Here is an 18,317-nt window from a genome sequence, read left to right on the forward strand (position 1 = left end):
AACTAAAGTGAAATCTTAAGAGAGGAATAAAGGTAATTTAATCAACATGATTAAATTAAAACCTTTACTCTAACACCCCCCCTTAAGATGAGCAAAAGTGCAGTTACAAACATGTGCAAGAAAGCAAAGGTAACTACAATGCAAGAAAGTAAACTTGGGTCCCGGCAACAAGGCCTGATCAGGTACCCAATTACAACCAAATCTCTGTAAAGTGGAGAAATAGAGAAAACCACATGGGAACAAAACTCTACTCCAAAAAGAGATGGAAGAACACCACTGAAGCATGAAGAACATGCAAACTCTGTCAAAGAATAACTGCTGATCTAAAGAACATCCACTGAACTAGAACATGACCAGGTAGAGAAGACTGTAATCTGCATGAGTGCCCTCAAATGACACTACTCGAATTAGGAGGCAAACAAGGCAAAACAACTGAAATCGAAGATACAGATGGCATGAGAAACCAAAGCCTGAAGAGCTGATCAATCGAACCACGGAAGCATTAGAACCAACAGGATAAACCTCCTCATAATGCGGAAGTGGGAGAGGGATAGGAACACTGAAAAGGACAGCCAAAAACAATTGCATGACGAAGAACCAAGAACATCAAAGGTGCTGAAACATAGCATCATGAGGCGAATGTCGTGGAAGGAACACTCACTTGACAAAGGAAGATGGCAAACAAAGGCAAACATCAACCCCCTCATGGCACTTGATATGCAAGATTCCAAGTAAACAATGCATTATGGCACTTTATCTCAGTGCGTTTGCATAATTACAAGCTACAATGATAAGAAGACTGGAAATAGAAACAAGAATCAAAGCAGAGACATCCTACTCAGAAAAGAGATCCCAGGACCTGAAACAACCACGATATCCACCAGAGTGCTGAAAAGCAAAAAATTGAATAAAATATGCATGGAGCATAATTCAGAAAAAAAAACTCATATTTCTGGAAAGTACACAGAACACGCTTTCCGAAAATATAAATTTTTCGAAAAACGGAGGTCGGATGCTCATTCTACGTCTCCTGGAATGCAAAAAATTTGTTCTGACTTTGACTGGCAAAAAACACTACAAAACGGCAAAATCAAAGAAAAAGACCTCCATCAATTAGATCGGGCTCGGAACCAGCTTTCCAACGCCTATTCGTTTTCGAAAAACGGAGATCGGACGCCCAAGTTATGCCCGATTTTGTAAAACAGCTCCAAAAGAGCCCAGATAGGCCCTTATAGCCCTCAAGGGCTAAAAAAAAAAAAGCCCCTGGTCTGCTGGGCGACTAGGGGCTAGCTCGGAGGCAGTGGCGCGGGGGCGGTGCAGGGGCGGCGCACGGGCGGAGGGCGGCGCGCGGGCTGGGCGCGGGCGGTGCACGGGCTGCGGGCGGGCGGATGGCAGCGCGCAGGCGGCAGGTGGCACGCGGGCGGTGCGTAGGCGGGTTACCGGCGGCGGCGGAGGTGGCCGGGCGGGGGGGGGGCCGCTTGGAAGCAGCGGCGCACTGCGATAGACTGGCTGCGCGTTTGTTAATAAAAAAACCTGCGTTTTTTATATTTTTTTTTTAATTTTTTTTATTTTTTTTATTTTTCCGCCTCGGTTTTCGTGCCCTAGGGCCGTACGGCCTTGGGGCCAAAAATTTTTTGCCTCTTGGAGCAACTGTGTCCAAATCGGACGAATTTTATATGGAAATAGGGGTTTTTGGGTGCTATGAGCTCAACGGTGAGGTCCGTTTGGGCTCAAAGTGCACCGGAAAAAAATACCCCCTATTCCAAAATAAAAAACAGAAGACAAACACAGATCTGATGCAACCAAAACCTGAAAGTCAGATCTAACCCTCGTAGCTCCAAATTCTTCAGAAGACGAACAGGAAGCAGCAGGTCTGGAGCTCTGATACCATGTAGAAGTTGAGAAAGCCAACTTCACAGACCCCGAAGATCACCTGCATGCAAATAACCTGTCACAGAAAGAAGAGATGGAGACAAACAAGCAAGGGTGCTCTGAAAGTTGAAAAATGTATTCATCCAAGAGAGAGATAAATTACAATGATGAATCCTTATAAAAGGATATTGTGCAACCCTAAAAGAAACCCTAATAGGTAGACATTTAATAATTAATATAATTATTAAATGTCACAAATGCAAACTAAAGTGAAATCTTAAGAGAGGAATAAAGGTAATTTAATCAACATGATTAAATTAAAACCTTTACTCTAACAATTTATTTATTCACTGTTTTAAACTATTCTTTTGCATATTGGATTAGTTTAGCAACACAATATTAATCTACTAGTAATACTCCCTTATATATATATATATATATATATATATATATATATATATATATATATATATATATATATATATATATATATATATATATATAAGGATACAAATATGAAGAGACATACAAATTAAAATCATAGTATTCTCATAAGGGTATGCTTTCTGTTATTTTCCAGATTTATTAAATGAAATAAATTAATAGAAATGCTACAATAAACTTTTACTTCCAGAATGAAGTTTTATATCGGCATTGAGATAAATTACAGATTATGTATTTATGAATATATATAAGTCAAAATAAAATAATACTCTCAGAAATATATTCACAACAATATCCTTTAGAACTAGTTTATTAACAACACAATAGTTTACTAACATAAATGATACTTTTCTTTAGACCAACATTATCACTTTACAAATAAATAAATAACACATGAGTTCAATATGAAGTTCTTTTTATTTCCAGAATCCTAATTTACCTTAACAATATTGACTCTTTTTTTTATTATCTAGAAATATATCATCATGCAACAAAAAATAAACACCATTTAAAATATGAGATTTATTTTCTGTAACTGTATTATGTTCTTTCCTACTTAATCAGAAAACAATAATTAAAATGAGATGACAATGGATGTATAAAACATAAATATTTCCCATTCTGTTTTAAAAAAATAAAAAAATCTGAAACTGACTTTCATAATCATGTATGTTTAACATTTTTCCAATCATTGAGAAGTTTAATAAACCAACAATCATAATGCCCTTTTTCAATAGCAAAATAGAAGTATTATATTGAATGCTTCTTTGATTCCAATCTAATGAATAATGAATAAAAAACAAGTAAATACATCCTTCTTTCTTTTCTAGAAATGCATTGTTCACAAGGATATATATAACCCTTTCCTTCTTTACGTTTTCAATGAAGAGACTAAATACAACAAGATGATATAGGTAGGTAGATAACAAAAGTTCCAACACTTTTAGACACCACTCTAGGAGATCTAGCTCTTCTCCATCTTTTGAACCCATATGTGAACTTGCAAATAAAACTTATAGGCTGTGACCATGGAGGCTCACCTCCCAACCTAGGCTTACATGAAGCCACCCTCGAGCTAGGAGAACCAAGGCTAAACAGGTTACAAACAAACTCAACCACAAAAGCAAGAAGAACTCAAACAACACATGAATTCCCAACCCAAGGATTTACAATGTCACTATGTGACTAACTTTGTGGGGTGAAGGTGGACCAAGTACCTAGAGGAGATCTGCAAGAAAGAGGAACAAATTGTTGGCATATGTGCAGAGCCTGATGACATGATGATATTGTATGTTGTCATTGATGTCAATATGCTGAAGTATGAACCGATACTTTGAAGTAAGCAAACTGGCAAGAGAATCGGTATGATATTGTGAACCGATATATGTGACAAAGTAAAGCGGTATGTTGGAATGAGAACCGATATATGGGAAGCTTTGTATCGGGGTTTCATTTGGCACGACTACCGGTTGGTAGTCTCAACTTCAAGGTTTTCGATTGATGCATTCCAAGCCTGTGTGATTCAATTGATGACATCTTGTGATGAGTTAGCATTGTGATGAAGATCAGATAGTGTTGCCACGTCAGCTTTGTGCGCGTGAAGGATTTCCTTGAGGATCTTGCATGGAGATTGATCTTATCTACCTCGGGAATGCGCAAAGTCTCTGTAACGGTGGAGAACGCGTGATGGGTTATCAACCTCCTGAAGTGGAAAAGAATGAACATTGGAGAATGTCTTGAGATCTGTTCAAGACTGTTGTATTCAATGTAGTATGATTAACGGTCAGGATTGAATCGATTGAATTATAAAACCTAAATATTTAGGGTTTAGGGTTTATGCTACCGACCTGTCTGTTTCCTATAAGGTCGATGATATTTTTCATTTTGAAGTTGTTGGCAAATGTTATGTGTGTATCCAAGTGAAGAGATACTTGATTCTTGCCAGACCAGAGAAGTGTGTTGATACTTGCAGAGTGTGATTGTAGAAGCAAAGGAGCTAAAGAGGATCTGCATTAGCATTGTGTGTTGTTATCAGATTAGTGTATTACCTGTTGACTTCTAACCATTTAAGCAGTTGGAAAATCCCTTAACCGGGTAGCTTTAACAGGCTTTTGTGTAAATCCTTTAACAGGGTGACTCAACTCAACGAGTTCTTCAAATCCTCTTGCGAGGTAACCTCTAACATGGTTCTAACCTTTAACCGGGTATTTAGCCATCCCTTAACTGGGTGATCCCTAGCAGGATCGGTTCCTAGCAGAACCTATTGTAAAAGTCTTTAACCGGACTAGGCTCCTAATAGAGCGGACTTCAGAAGAGTTCAAAGAACAGCTTGTGGGTTTCATCCCCACCATGGTTTTTCCCAGTTGGGTTTCCATGTGAAAAATCAGTGTGTCATGTGTGATGCTTTTCATGTGATGCTTTAATATTCTCTATCAAGTGGTAAAGCATGTTGAACCGGCAATCATTATATTTTTTATGATATATTACTTGTTTATGCATACGGGTGAAGTGGAAATGAGATATTAAATTGTGTAGAGATCTAGGTGTTTACCGGTTTATGTCTTTCATACTATCACTGTGTTTTACCGGTAGTGCCCTGTTTTAGACCGGTGTTACTGTTTACCTGTTAAGTACAGTCTTTGCAGTCAAACTGGTTCACAGAGAGTTTTTGTCTATACTAATTCACCCCCCCCTCTCAGTACCGGTTTGGTACTAACTGATTCGTCATTATTCATCACAAATGCCTTCACAAGGCTACCAAAATATAACCAACTCAAGTCACATACTTGAGCCAAAGCAAACCTTATGTCCCCCATGGCTTATGAGCCCATATCTCCCCTTATGACCCCCTTTGCATAAGCATTAAAATAATGCACCAAGGGTCTCATAACCCTTGTGTATCTCTCTCTTCAAAGAAGAGAGTCTCTACACTCATGGGCTATCAAGCAACCCTTCACCCCCAAGGCTACTCTACCCTCCCAAGGGTGAGTATGGCCTTGAAACACCCATAACACAAATAATCATACAACTCACAAAAAACAAATACAAAGAAGGAGCTTGCACATTCAACTCTACAAATCACATAAACAACAAAGCTAAAATACACAAATACATTTTTTTTCCTTCACATTAACAATGCTATTCAATATGCATGGAAGAACACTACCAACCTTTGATCCTGCAAATGGTATGAGGAATGCTTGAAGGAGAGTTGTCCAATCCACTAGTCTTTTCTTCCCAAAACTTAAAATGCAACTTCTAAAACCTAATTTCCAACAACTCTTAGTCTCCAAGATTGGAGAGTGGGTGATCAAAATCCTTTGTTTGAATCCCTTCCCTAAGTAGACTCTTCTCACGCTTTCCAACCTCTTGGAAAGGATGTGAGATCTCATGGGTTGGTCTTCCCAACCTCTTACATGCTTTCTAAAAATGGCAACTGAAAAAGATAAGATAGGGGAAGAGCAACTATCACTCAAATTGAAGGTTGTCTAACCGAGGAGAAATCCTCAAAAGTTGAATTTCGTCCATCTTGAAAAACTCAACTTTTGAGGTGACTTGACAGTCACATGGGAGTGGTCACATGGTTAAAATTGACCTTTACCCATAGGTATAACATATGGGCTTTCAAAAATTCCCTAAACCTAACCTTAGGAGTTAGTTTGACCCTCTAGAAACTCACCTAAAGTTTACTTGCAGGTCAAACTTGAGTTGACCATTCTAATGGCTCTCTATCCAAGACTTTATTGGGACCACACTAAGATATTTTGAATAATGCATTGGTTATACAAATTCCTTCCAAGGGACATGTCATTGCCAACTCACTTCAAAACACAAGTGTCAAGTGACACCATAAAAATACACAATACTTTAATACGCATGGCCATGTCCCTTTTTGGAATTAACAAATTTAACAAATACAAATTAAACACACATTCAAGCATTCATATTTACAAATATAACACATAACACACGAGGTGCTATCTCTCCAAATAGACAACCCTTGGCTTCACAAACGCACACAGGTTTAGCTTGATTCTCCGAATAGTTTCCATGGTCACATGGATTAGTTTTCCTGCACATCTCACTTTGCACATTAGTAATCTCAAATAATCACATGCAATATTAATATATGAAAATAATACAATTTCAGACGCTTTGCTTAAAATTTAAATCATAACAATCAAATTATCAATTATCCAATAAAATCCACATGAAATAATTTACTCAATGGCATCATCATAATCATCATGAAATTCAATCATTCATAAGGCATGCATCCATGTTTTCTAACATCATAAATAAAGTACTGCAAATCAGAAATAAATGACATACATCATATCAATGTTATCCAATCACTGGATCATATAGAATCTATATCCATAATTGCATCAAAATGTGTACTGCAAGGTAAAATGATTCCATAACATGGTTCAATTAATTTTCTCACTAATTAATTGTCTAACATAGCCCATCCTATTGAATTATAACATCTTTACATAGTGTACCAATCATCCATGCAAACTATTAATAAGGTCAACCATGGTCTGACTAGGTTAACCAGAGTTTGATCAAGGAGGGGCTCTACAATATCCTACACCACCAATGTAGCAACATATTCTCCAAGCACAATGCCTCATCGAGACTCAAATGATTTTCAATCAACCCTCTAAACCTCATGAATTCATCATTACATTATGGAGCATTGGAAGTGTCAGGTTCTACCAACACTTCTGGTTTGGGGATATCCCAGAAGAAGATTTTTTCTTGTAATGCTAACTCAACCCTTGACAAAAATGTCAAACAATGTAACTCATCATGTTCATTCCTTGCATGGATTTTGCATTGCCCTAGTATTACAAACTCAAACAAGTTGTGTGGATGAAGTTGCATATTCAAAGTCCACCAAAGATGAAGAATATCATCTTGTTAATCACCCTGGTCATGCGAATGATGAATATGTTGCCCATCCATAGAGAAATCTTTCTTTTTTGATTTTCTATTATATATATATATATATATATATATATATATATATATATATATATATATATATATATATATATATATATATATATATATATATATATATATATATATATATATATATATATATATATATTGGCTTTGTGAGAATTTGTTGAAAATAGCCAATATCTAGGGCACAATGAATAGCACAATAGAGAGACAAAATAGATTGATTAGAATAAGCTGTATTCTAATCAAGAGCGAATACTGACCAATTGGATCATCAAAAGTTGTTACATACAATGTAGATGAGCCTGCTTATAAAGGCAAGGCTAAGAGACAAGAGAACACACAATGATGACATGTGGCTTAATGAGATGCAAGGGTAGGTAGAGGTAGGTAGGAGAAATAGTAAAATATTCCACATGAGGTGGACCACCCACCGAAGGTGGAATTATCACTCCACAATAAGTGGATATGATAAAGTAACAACAAGATCACACCATAAAAGATGAAAATTCTCCTACATACACACTCCTAATGTATGCCCATCTCCCTAACTATCTCATATGCAAACTACTATGTTATGCATGTACCTAAGTAAACTGAAGTAAAGTGTAATTATATCCAAGATGAATAAATAATTACACCAACATGCTTTTTAGACTTTTCACTTTTTTTTTTTGGAATTTTTGAAATAAGAGAGATCTAGCAAATCTTAAATTTAGCTTGAAAACTCAAATTGGTTCCAATCTATGCTTGATTTGAATGTGAATTGCTCACCTTCTTTTTGTAAGTCCAATTGACGATCTAGCGTCCCCACCTTCCTTCTTGTGGTAACTCTATCAAGCATAGAAGATGTCTCCATCATTCTCCACTTGAATTGATAAGAAAGACTTAGATTTTTTTCATGATTAGCATTTGATTAACATTTGCCCCCACCGCCTTAGTGCAAAAATCTCTAGGTTGCTCAACATTTAGACAAAATGCAATGTTTCAACCTTGACAAACTCAACATTGTAAAGTAAGATCTGCATGAGACACTTGCAATTCCTGATGGAATCACAAGTGAAATTTCTACTTCAACATTTTGTAGCCTTTCTTGCATTTGTGTCAATTTTGACACCAACTTTGACAACTTTGATAAGTTTTACAACATTGAGCAACTTTCCAATAATTCCAACATTAACCCATAGTTGTGATGCCTAAACTCGAATTCCCGACCCAAATCATAACTTACACAAATGACAAGACACATCTCTCTCACACACAAAGGCTAATGGCACAAAAGAAACCATTGCCAAGCTAACAAAACAACTAATAAAATGACCCAACTAAGACACCCAAAGCAAAAAAAGCGGGGTCCCCATTTGCAATGGGGCAATATTGTGAAAACGTTGCAACAACTTTGTCTAGCATGCCAAGGATGTTTTCTTCCATTGAATCCTTGTCTCCAACATAGTTCACAAAAGTTCAAGAAATCAAGAGAGAGCCTTCTATGTTTTTTTATTTACAACTGACAAACAATTATTGTTAGACCTTAACAAAAGTTCCTTAAACTATATTTTAGATCTAATATTTTCTATATTATTTTACTATTATGATTAAAAAAATAGTCTTTGAAAATCATTTTTCTTCCCTTGCAAACTTTGCATTTTCTAAAATATAAGTAATTTATAAATATTTTAATTCTTTAAATAATTATATTTGAAAATAAAATTTCCTTAAACTATATTTTAGATCTAATGTTTTCTATATTATTTTACTATTATGATTAAAAAAATAGTCTTTGAAAATCATTTTTCTTCACTTGCAAACTTTGCATTTTCTAAAATATAAATAATTTATAAATATTTTAATTCTTAAAATAATTGTATTTGAAAATAATATTTGATTGATCTCATGTATCTTTTAATATAAGCACAAAATAAAAAAACTAATCATCTAAAAAAACATATTTTCATACAATACAACCATCATTCCCTCAACCACACGTGTAACCTCTCACAGTTCTTCAGCATACCCATTACAAACTTAAATGCAATTAAAATAGACAAGCTTAAAACAGAAGCGGTCATTTGGGCAAAAGTGATGTTATTTAAGCTTTCGTGTTCATATGTCGTCTCTTCGAAACACTTCCATTACCGAAAGAAGATCAAACTGGGCGTTTTCACGGAGTTCAGTGTTTCCAAGAGCCATATTTATAAATTAAAAAAATTACGCTGAGCACGATATTTGTCAGACGTGACTGTAGCAGAACAATAAGTGTCTGCGTACGCGTTTGAGGCTTTCAAAATGCAGTTTTTTGGAGGATCAGAGCTGCCAAGTGCAACACCACCTAGCAGCAATAAAATGAGGTACATGTATGTGTTTAACAGGAACGGAGTATGCCTTTATTACAAAGATTGGATGCGCCCCCATACAACTCTCAGCCCTCAGCAGGACCTCAAGCTTATGTTTGGACTTCTCTTTTCCCTCAAATCCTTCACTGCAAAAATGGATCCAAGCAGGTATTAATATTCATCAATATCCACATCTCAAATACATTAGCAATTATGATTTATTGCAAGTGAAATGATTTTGTAGCAGACCAAGTTCAGGAATTTTAGGGCATTTATAAGTTTCGATCAAGGGTATTGTTCGTATTAATTTTTTACTTTTTTTTGGGTATGTCTGAAGGAAACATTTAAATTGATTGAAAGGGCATTTATGTTTGAAGGTATTCTTTCCTTCAAATTGAAAGAGCAAAACACTTATTCGCATAAGAAATCAAAACATGATTGCAGAACAAAATATATTCATTGATTTCAATCTGATTCAACTTGATGAACTTACATTGCAGCAGATTGGCTATTTAAAGCCATTATTTCCCTTATGAAAACCATCTACGGGAATGTAACTTCCCAACTAACCATGTAACTAGTAATTTATTTATTAATGTAAACTAACCTAAAACTAACCATTGATAATGTAATACGCCAACATTCTCCCCCTTATTATATTAATTCGAAAAAGAGTGGAACGTTGCAATGATTTTGAACCTAACCATTATGGAGACTTTGATGAAGTGCCTTCACCAATCCTCCTCGCTCACCCAAGAAACACCTAATTGACTACATCAGTGGATCTCGAGTGTAGAGCTTGTAACTATCTGCACAACATGAGAGAACATAAAAGTGTACCCATCTTAAATGCACAATGAGACACATTTCCTCCGAAATTCCACATCTCCTTTGAGTGTGTCTACTGCCCTCCTCTAGTGCTGCACATGAGACGCCTTTCCTTCGGAAGTCCCCATCTCCTTTGAGTGTGTCTAATACCTCCTCAAGTGCTGTGGAAACAATCCCTCCTTTGCTGCACAAATTACCAACCAAACATTTGCACATGAGACACCTTTCTTTCGAAAGTCCACCTCTCCGAGTGTGTCTAATGTCTTCTTAAGTGCTGTACAAATCAGCAATAAAACAAGAATACACCAAGTGCACCCACAAGAAATCTTGGCCCCCATTGCTCCTTGAAAGGACATATAATGCCAAGTCCCCTCTTTTCTGTAGGGATACAAATGTGGTGTTTCTCATGCAAAGAATCACCCCTAGGTGAGAAGCTTGCTTGGGATGATAAAAAACCTCCTTCCTCCATTGCCTCCAACCCCCAATGAACCCTATTATACTTTATTCACTCAATGACTTGAGTACTTGAATACCTTGGCATGTGTAACAAAGATAGCCCCGGAAGTACAAGCAATTTTTGATATATATGTATCTGAAGATCACACAAGCAATACTAAGAGGGGAGGGGGTGAACCAGTATTGTAATTTTCAATACCAACAAATGACACTTTAAACAAACTGAATCAAAGATGTATAGATGCAAGTAAGACTCATAAACAACAACACAAATTTTTTCTCGTGGAAAACCCATTCGGGTAAAAAAACCACAGCATAAAATTTTCTCCTATTAGATAAAAAGGGCACCAACCCTGTGAACAAACTGAGCACCAACTCAGGATGACTGAAGCACCAACTTCAGATAACAAAAGCACAGAACTCAAATTGAACACCAACTTAATAAACTACAGAGGCTACAACTTCTAATCTGCTGTGTACATTCAGCTTTGAGAATGCATTACTCAGAAACACAAACAACATCATCCAGCTCTTGTTCTTTTTCTCTAAACCAAGCTGAGCCTTACACACAGTTTACAATACCTTCCTAAGGTGATGATGTCACAATACAAAACTCGAATCACACTTAGCTTCTTCTATATCAGATTTACTTTGCAGCACCCTCACACATAGAAACACAACTCAATATGCACAGAGACTACTCGAACTGAATTCTCCATCCACACCCTGAAAAAAAATTACAACAGCACAGGGCCAACCAGATTTTGTATATCACCACGCCCAGATTTTTTAAATCGCCTATATCAGATTTACTTTGCAGCACCCTCACACATAGAAACACAACTCAATATGCACAGAGACTACTCGAACTGATTTCTCCATCCACACCCTGAAAAAAAAATTACAACAGCACAGGGCCAACCAGATTTTGTATATCACCACGCCCAGATTTTTTATATCACACTTCTGTCCAGACACAACCATACAATATTCACGCCTTGATGCCAAAAATATGCACATACAGCCAACGACTTCTAATCAGAAAAATGAATTAAAAAAAAAACTTGCAGGTGTCAACTAATATTTTTAACTCACCACCAAGATCTTAGCCGCCAAAAGAATGCCACTACCTGCTGATTTTTAACGCACCACTCTGCTTCTGTCGAGGAGAGAGCCACTACCTGCTGCCTTTTACTAGTCCATGTGACTGCACCAGATCCCAAACTGAACACATACCTGGACGTTGATTTCCTGTATTCAACTGAACCTGCCCAATTTGAATCTGTGAATCCACTGAGTCTAGGATCGTGACTCTTGTTGGTGTCTGTTTTATCATCTACCAAACATTAGAATAAAATACCCAAAGATAATTTATCCTCTCTTGAAAAATCACCACGTATGCTAAGATTGCGAGAAGATCATATGGCGATTTCAAGGTTTCTTTTTTCAGGTCTTGACATGTGGATAAACTCAATGGGCGTTGTGATTTGCTGGTAATACACAAAGGGACTTACGATTGGACGAATTGTCAACAATTTTGGCATTTAGATGGATTTGTCAATTAAAGCTCTCTCTATCTTTTTTTGGATTTTCAGGATTTAAGACCTCAAAAAAGAGAAAAAGGGATAAGGGTTGAGAGATCTACTCTAATCCAATGAATTCTAGAGATGGTATTGATTTGATGACCTCAATAAACCACACTTTGCTTCGCCTCATTCATGACAACTACACAAAGTGGGTGCAATCTTCAAAGGACGTGCTTATGATTTGGAAGTTAAACATGCACAAAGGAAAGCTCAGACTAACTTTGCACAGTGAATGAAAATTATCCATTCACCAAAAGTATGAGTGGAGATACACCATAAACCAATACTTATCAGATCTTTCATTCAATCTAACAACATGAAATAAATTTTAAGTACTGTGTTGAGGAAACTGAAAACCTTGCTAATAATTCAAATAAAAGGGATTACAAGGCCTTAAGAGAAAGCACACAAGTAATATATTATTTGGAAATGACCTTCATGCAACAATATTTCAAAGAGCCTCCTCACACACTCTCCAAATGAGAGGAGGCAACCTTATATAGGAGTCCAAAATTTTGAACGGCTGAGATCGAACAATGATCAAGGGCCCAGATTGAAAGTTCAAAACCCTAATTAGGGTTTTGTTGACGTGTCTTTTGTACACGACCAAACACAGAATAAAATACCCAAAGGGAACTTATCCTCTCTTGAATAAAACTCCTGAATGCTGAAGATAATTGTTCGATCTCAGCCCTATAAGAATTGTTCGATCGGAGAAGCTTCAAGGTTCTATTATGTAGGATCTCTACTCGTGGACAAGCTCTTCGCGGTACGATGTGATTTTGTTGGAATCACAAGGGGACTTACATTTGATGACCTAAACGTCTGATTTGCTGGAATCACAAGTCCTATTTACTAACTGGAAGACAAACAAATGGCAAAAGATACAGGGTTCAAGAAGTCTACTCTAAGACCTAGAATGCGAGAAGATGGATGAATGACTAGGTGGAATCCTATTGGGCTGGGTCTCACCATCAGGTTGAACAATTCAACACCAACTCAGTGCGATCTTCTAAGGGATGCTTCAAATATATCCAAATCGTACACCTTTAGATACTGATCACCATTCAAGATAATGTGTGAACAACAGAGGTGTTATGACTCGGGATTAAGCTCGTTCTATGCCAGTTGACCACGCAAGGCGCTCTTACAGTCAGCAAAAGGCTAGTGGTTTGGACTAGGTAGATTCCACACGAGTACATTCAATAAATTCTTTCATTCAATCTAATCATTTATCATCTACAATGAAGATTCAACAAGAGACCATGTGTATTGCAAAGAAACGACACATTTCACCATATCTTCAATGAAAAGGGGGTTCATTTACGCAAGGCAACAATTTCTTGCCTTCACTTCCTACTTTAATCTAATTTCTATTCTATTTACTATTGATCCTTAGCTATTCTAACCTCTATGAACTAACTATTGACCAACTATTCACCTCTACAAAATGAAGAGCTCGAGCCTTTTATAATACTCTCAATACAATTCAATGGCTCAGATCAATTTGAGATCAATGGCCGAGATTTTACAATGAAAACCCTAATTAGGGTTTGTTACAACAAACTCAATTCTGGCCAATGAAATAATTGCATTATTTGGACACGTGTCTTCTCTGGAATATTCGACCAATGGATAACCGGGGTAGGTACATCGAAGTTAGTGTCATCTTTGATGAGTTGGGTACATTGAATCTGAACTCGCTGAGTTGGACCAATCCGACTGGAGAAGTGATGACTGGGATGCCACCTTGTCTGACACTTGTAATTTGGTAGGTGTTCAATTTGATGATGCTGAGAAGCTAACTTTAATTAACTCTTTTGAAACTATCTGCTTCTTCAATGGACCCTTGCACTGACCTTGTTTGATTCTCCTCTGTCCTTGACGTGATGGATGGGTGATGTACCTTTCCTTGAAATGCTGGTAACGCCCTTCATTGTCATCTTGTGGTTCTTTAGTGTGGCAAAGTGAAGGTTCTGGAGGTAGCTGGCGAATTGGCCGTCCTTGATGATGCTGGACTGGAGGAGGTCGTCCTTGATGATGCTGGACTGGAGGAGGTCGTCCTTGCCCTGGCCTGGTCTTCTTTCATTTGCAAGACAAACCAAAAGATGATTGAGGTCATATAACGAATTCATTTCAACATAGCATTTTCTACCTTAAATCATCAACAAGAAGATATAAAACTGAAGCTTGCTCAAGATTCTCCCCAGGGACAAGCCCTATAAGAATTTTGCCTTGGACCCTTTGGAAGGGTCAGAAGCTAATTTTGCATTCCTGGCTCATTTAGACCTCACTTTGCGACTACGCTTGCTTAGATGCATGCCTAAGGATCCCTATATTCTCAACCAATACCAAGTTTGATGTAAATTTGGGGCAAAAGAGAGGTTTTAAGAATTTCGCTCTGGACCCTTTGGAAGGGTCTGCAGCGAAATTCAAGTTTTAGGCTTGATCTTACACTTCCTTTACCTCAATTCACCCTAAAAGGCAAGAATACCTCACTCCACCTTCAACCATGCCATAGGTATCAAAGTTTTAGCTTCACTCAAGGGGAAAATGGTTGATTTGGAGAAATTTCGCCCTGGACCCTTTGGAAGGGTCAAGAGCGAATTTCTCTCTTTGCTTGTTTTCCTTCACCAAGGTCCACCTTTTTCACTTTCTATACTTGGAATCTCATCCTTGGATCCCTCTCCCATGCTTGCAACATTTTGTTTGACCTCAAAATGACTAGAAAAGAGAATTTTGCTAGAAATCATGGCCAGGGACAGGACCTATAATGAATTTCACCTTGGACCCTTTGGAAGGGTCAGGAGTGAATTTCTTCCTCTAGCCCAAATTCAAGGGCAATCAATTCAAGGGCAATCTCAAGGGCATCCCTCACCTTGGTCTAGGCATTGCTTGGCACAAATTTTGGAGGATAGGATGGGTTTTAGGATTTTCTTTCTGGACCCTTTGGAAGGGTTAGGAGCGAAAATTACTTTTTAGTCTTCATCCTCCATCCTTTCAACTTGAATCATCTTCAAAGGGCAAGAAAACACTTCTCACTCATCCAAGCTATAAAAACACAAAGTTTGACTTGCCTTGCCAAGAAAGTGGGTGATATTAGGAATTTCGCTTTGGACCCTCTGGAAGGGTCAGGAGCGAAATTCACTATTTGGCTCAATTCCTTCAAACTTGATAATCATTGGCAATTAGAAGTCATTCCTAAGGACCTCTCCTATCACACTTCACCTTAGTCTGCACTAGGCTTGGCACAATATTGGGAAAAAGGTGGTTTTGAGAAAATTCGCTTTGGACCCTTTGGAAGGGTCAGGAGCGAATTTCACTCTCTAGGCTTGACATTTCATTTCTTGAACTCCAATCTACATTGCCAAGCAAAAATACATCACTCCACTTCCATATATGCCATAGGAACCAAAGTTTTGACCTCATCCAAGGAGAAAATAGGTGCGTTGAAGAATTTTGCTCTGGACCCTTTGGAAGGGTCAAGAGCGAAATTCATGATTTGGGCTTACTCCTCCATCTTTTCAACTTTAATTCTCCTTCAAAGGCAAGGTCAAGCCACCTCCCTTCTATGTATGCCATGAAAGACAAGGATTTAACTTATTTTGAAGGGAAAATAGGTGATTATAGGAATTTTGCTCTAGACCCTCTGGAAGGGTCAGGAGCGAAATTCTTGATTTGGCTCAATTCCTTCAAGCTTGATGATCACCAATAAGTCAAAGTCATGCCTCAAAACATCTCCCAACTTGACAATACTCTAGCCCACATTTGACTTAGCATAAAATTGGGAAAAAAGGTGGTTTTGTGAAATTTCGCCCTGGACCCTTTGGAAGGGTCAGGAGCGAATTTCCCTTTCTAGACTTGATTCTTCATCCTTTCAATCCCAATCTTCATTGCCAAGCAAAATTTCATCCCTCTTCACCCAAGGAACAAGGTTTTAAGCCCAAGCAAGGTTAAAAAAATAGGTTTGCAAGGAATTTCGCTCTGGACCCTTTGGAAGGGTCAGGAGCGAAATTCACCCTCTAGGCTACAATCCTCACTCTACAATGCTTCAAACATTTTCAAAGGCAAAAAACATGTCCATTCTTCCTCTCATCATGCCTTGGATATTAAAATTTGGTCAAACAAGGAAGGGAATGAGGTCTAGGCAGATTTTCGCTCTGGATCCTCTGGAAGGGTCAGGAGCAAAAATCATGATTTGGGCTTGTTTGTTCAATTTTCAAACTTTCAATCTTATTTTGGGAGCAAACATAGATCATTCTTCACCTAAGGGGCAAGGTTTCAAGCCCAAACAAGGGAGCAAATGAAGTATATAATGAATTTCGCTCTGGACCCTTTGGAAGGGTTAGGAGCAAAATTCACCTTTTGGGCAAAATCCTCATCTTTCAAAACGTCTAACTCCCTCTCAAGGCAAGGACACACCAATTTATCCTCCATCATGCCAACGCCTAGCCAAAATAGGGAAGAAAATAAGAGCTACAAGGATTTTCGCTCTGGACCCTTTGGAAGGGTCAGGAGCGAAATTCACCCTGTAGGCTAGAATCCTTCATTTTTTCCACCTTTACTCACTTCCTAAGGCTAGAACATTCAAAAACACCTCCAAACATGCCTTAGAAACTAAGAACTTGGCCTAAACAAGGAAGAAATTGAGGTCTCCAAGGATTTTCGCTTTGGACCCTTTGGAAGGGTCAGGAGCGAAAATCACTTCCCAGGTTGATTTTCATCTTCCTTTCAACTCATTCTCATACAAACTTGGTCAATTCAACTTCCTTTCATCGCAATCAAAACAAACCTCCATCCAACTGGGTCTAGGCAAGGTCAAACTAGGTTTTAAGGCCAAAGGAAGGCAAAAAAGGAAGATTTCGCTCTGGACCCTTTGGAAGGGTCAGGAGCGAAATTCTTCTTTTAGGTTGATTTTCATTCTCCCAAGGTCTAAAACCTCCTCCCTAAGGCAAACATGCATCAAACTCTTTCATCTATGCCGCAAAAGTAAAAAAAACTTGATCACATCAAGAGCAAAGTGGGGAAAAGGTAGATTTCGTTTGGACCCTTTGGAAGGGTCAGGAGTGAAAATCATGCCTTAGGTCAAAAATATTCATCATTTAATGCTTTCAATCACTTCTTAGGCAAGAAAAAAAACTTGACCACAAGACTTCTTGAGCAAACAAGGTGAAGAATAGGTGTCTTCTTGGAATTTCGCTCTGGACCCTCTGGAAGGGTCAGGAGCGAAATTCACCTTCTGAGCTAATTTCTCACTTATTTTCTCCTCTTCATACCTTGGACAAACTTCATTAGGCTTCCTTCCATCATGATCACATGAATTTGCTCTTCAAATTGACATCTAGCCCAAGAATTTGATGGAAAATAGGGTTTTATATGAATTTTGCTTTGGACCCTTTGGAAGGGTTAGGAGCGAAAATCATTTTTGGGCTCAAATCCTGACTTCATTTTCACATTTCTTCATTCAAACAAGTGCCTTTTCCTTCACCCAAACTTAGGAAAGGATTAGCTCAGAGCCCGGGTGGAGGTGGAGTGTCTTGTGGAGAAATTCGCCCTGGACCCTTTGGAAGGGTCAGGAGCGAAATTCCTCTTTTTAGGCTTAATTCACCTCTTTTTCCACTTGACTTTGCCCTAGGCTAGATCCTTGATCCATTTCCTTCCATGTCCTAGCCAAATTTGCCCAACTCAGACCCTCAAAAGACAATTCCCTCATCAAGATTCAATGATCTCCTGACACCATAAGCAACAAGAGTAGAAACTAAGCTTAAGGGAAACCCTAATTTTGGAGCATCGTGGACTCACCTTGACTTAAGCAAAGCTTGCT

The 18,317-nt window shown here is 37.9% G+C and overlaps 1 protein-coding gene across 2 annotated transcripts in view; it reads left to right on the forward strand.

The window, feature by feature from the left end:
* Positions 1-9,376: 9,376 nt before the first annotated feature.
* LOC131073734 (uncharacterized) overlaps positions 9,377-18,317 on the forward strand; it is an 86,489-nt gene continuing 77,548 nt past the window's right edge. The window contains exon 1 of one of the 2 annotated variants that reach the window (XM_058010235.2): positions 9,377-9,791. In XM_058010235.2, the coding sequence (XP_057866218.2) occupies positions 9,577-9,791 (215 nt within the window). In that variant the 5' untranslated portion in view covers positions 9,377-9,576. The remainder of the gene's footprint in view (positions 9,792-18,317) is intronic. The other variant, XM_058010234.2, reaches the window with a different exon arrangement.

The sequence above is a fragment of the Cryptomeria japonica genome, chromosome 1 (assembly GCF_030272615.1).
Source record: "Cryptomeria japonica chromosome 1, Sugi_1.0, whole genome shotgun sequence".
In the NCBI taxonomy this organism is placed as follows: domain Eukaryota; kingdom Viridiplantae; phylum Streptophyta; class Pinopsida; order Cupressales; family Cupressaceae; genus Cryptomeria; species Cryptomeria japonica.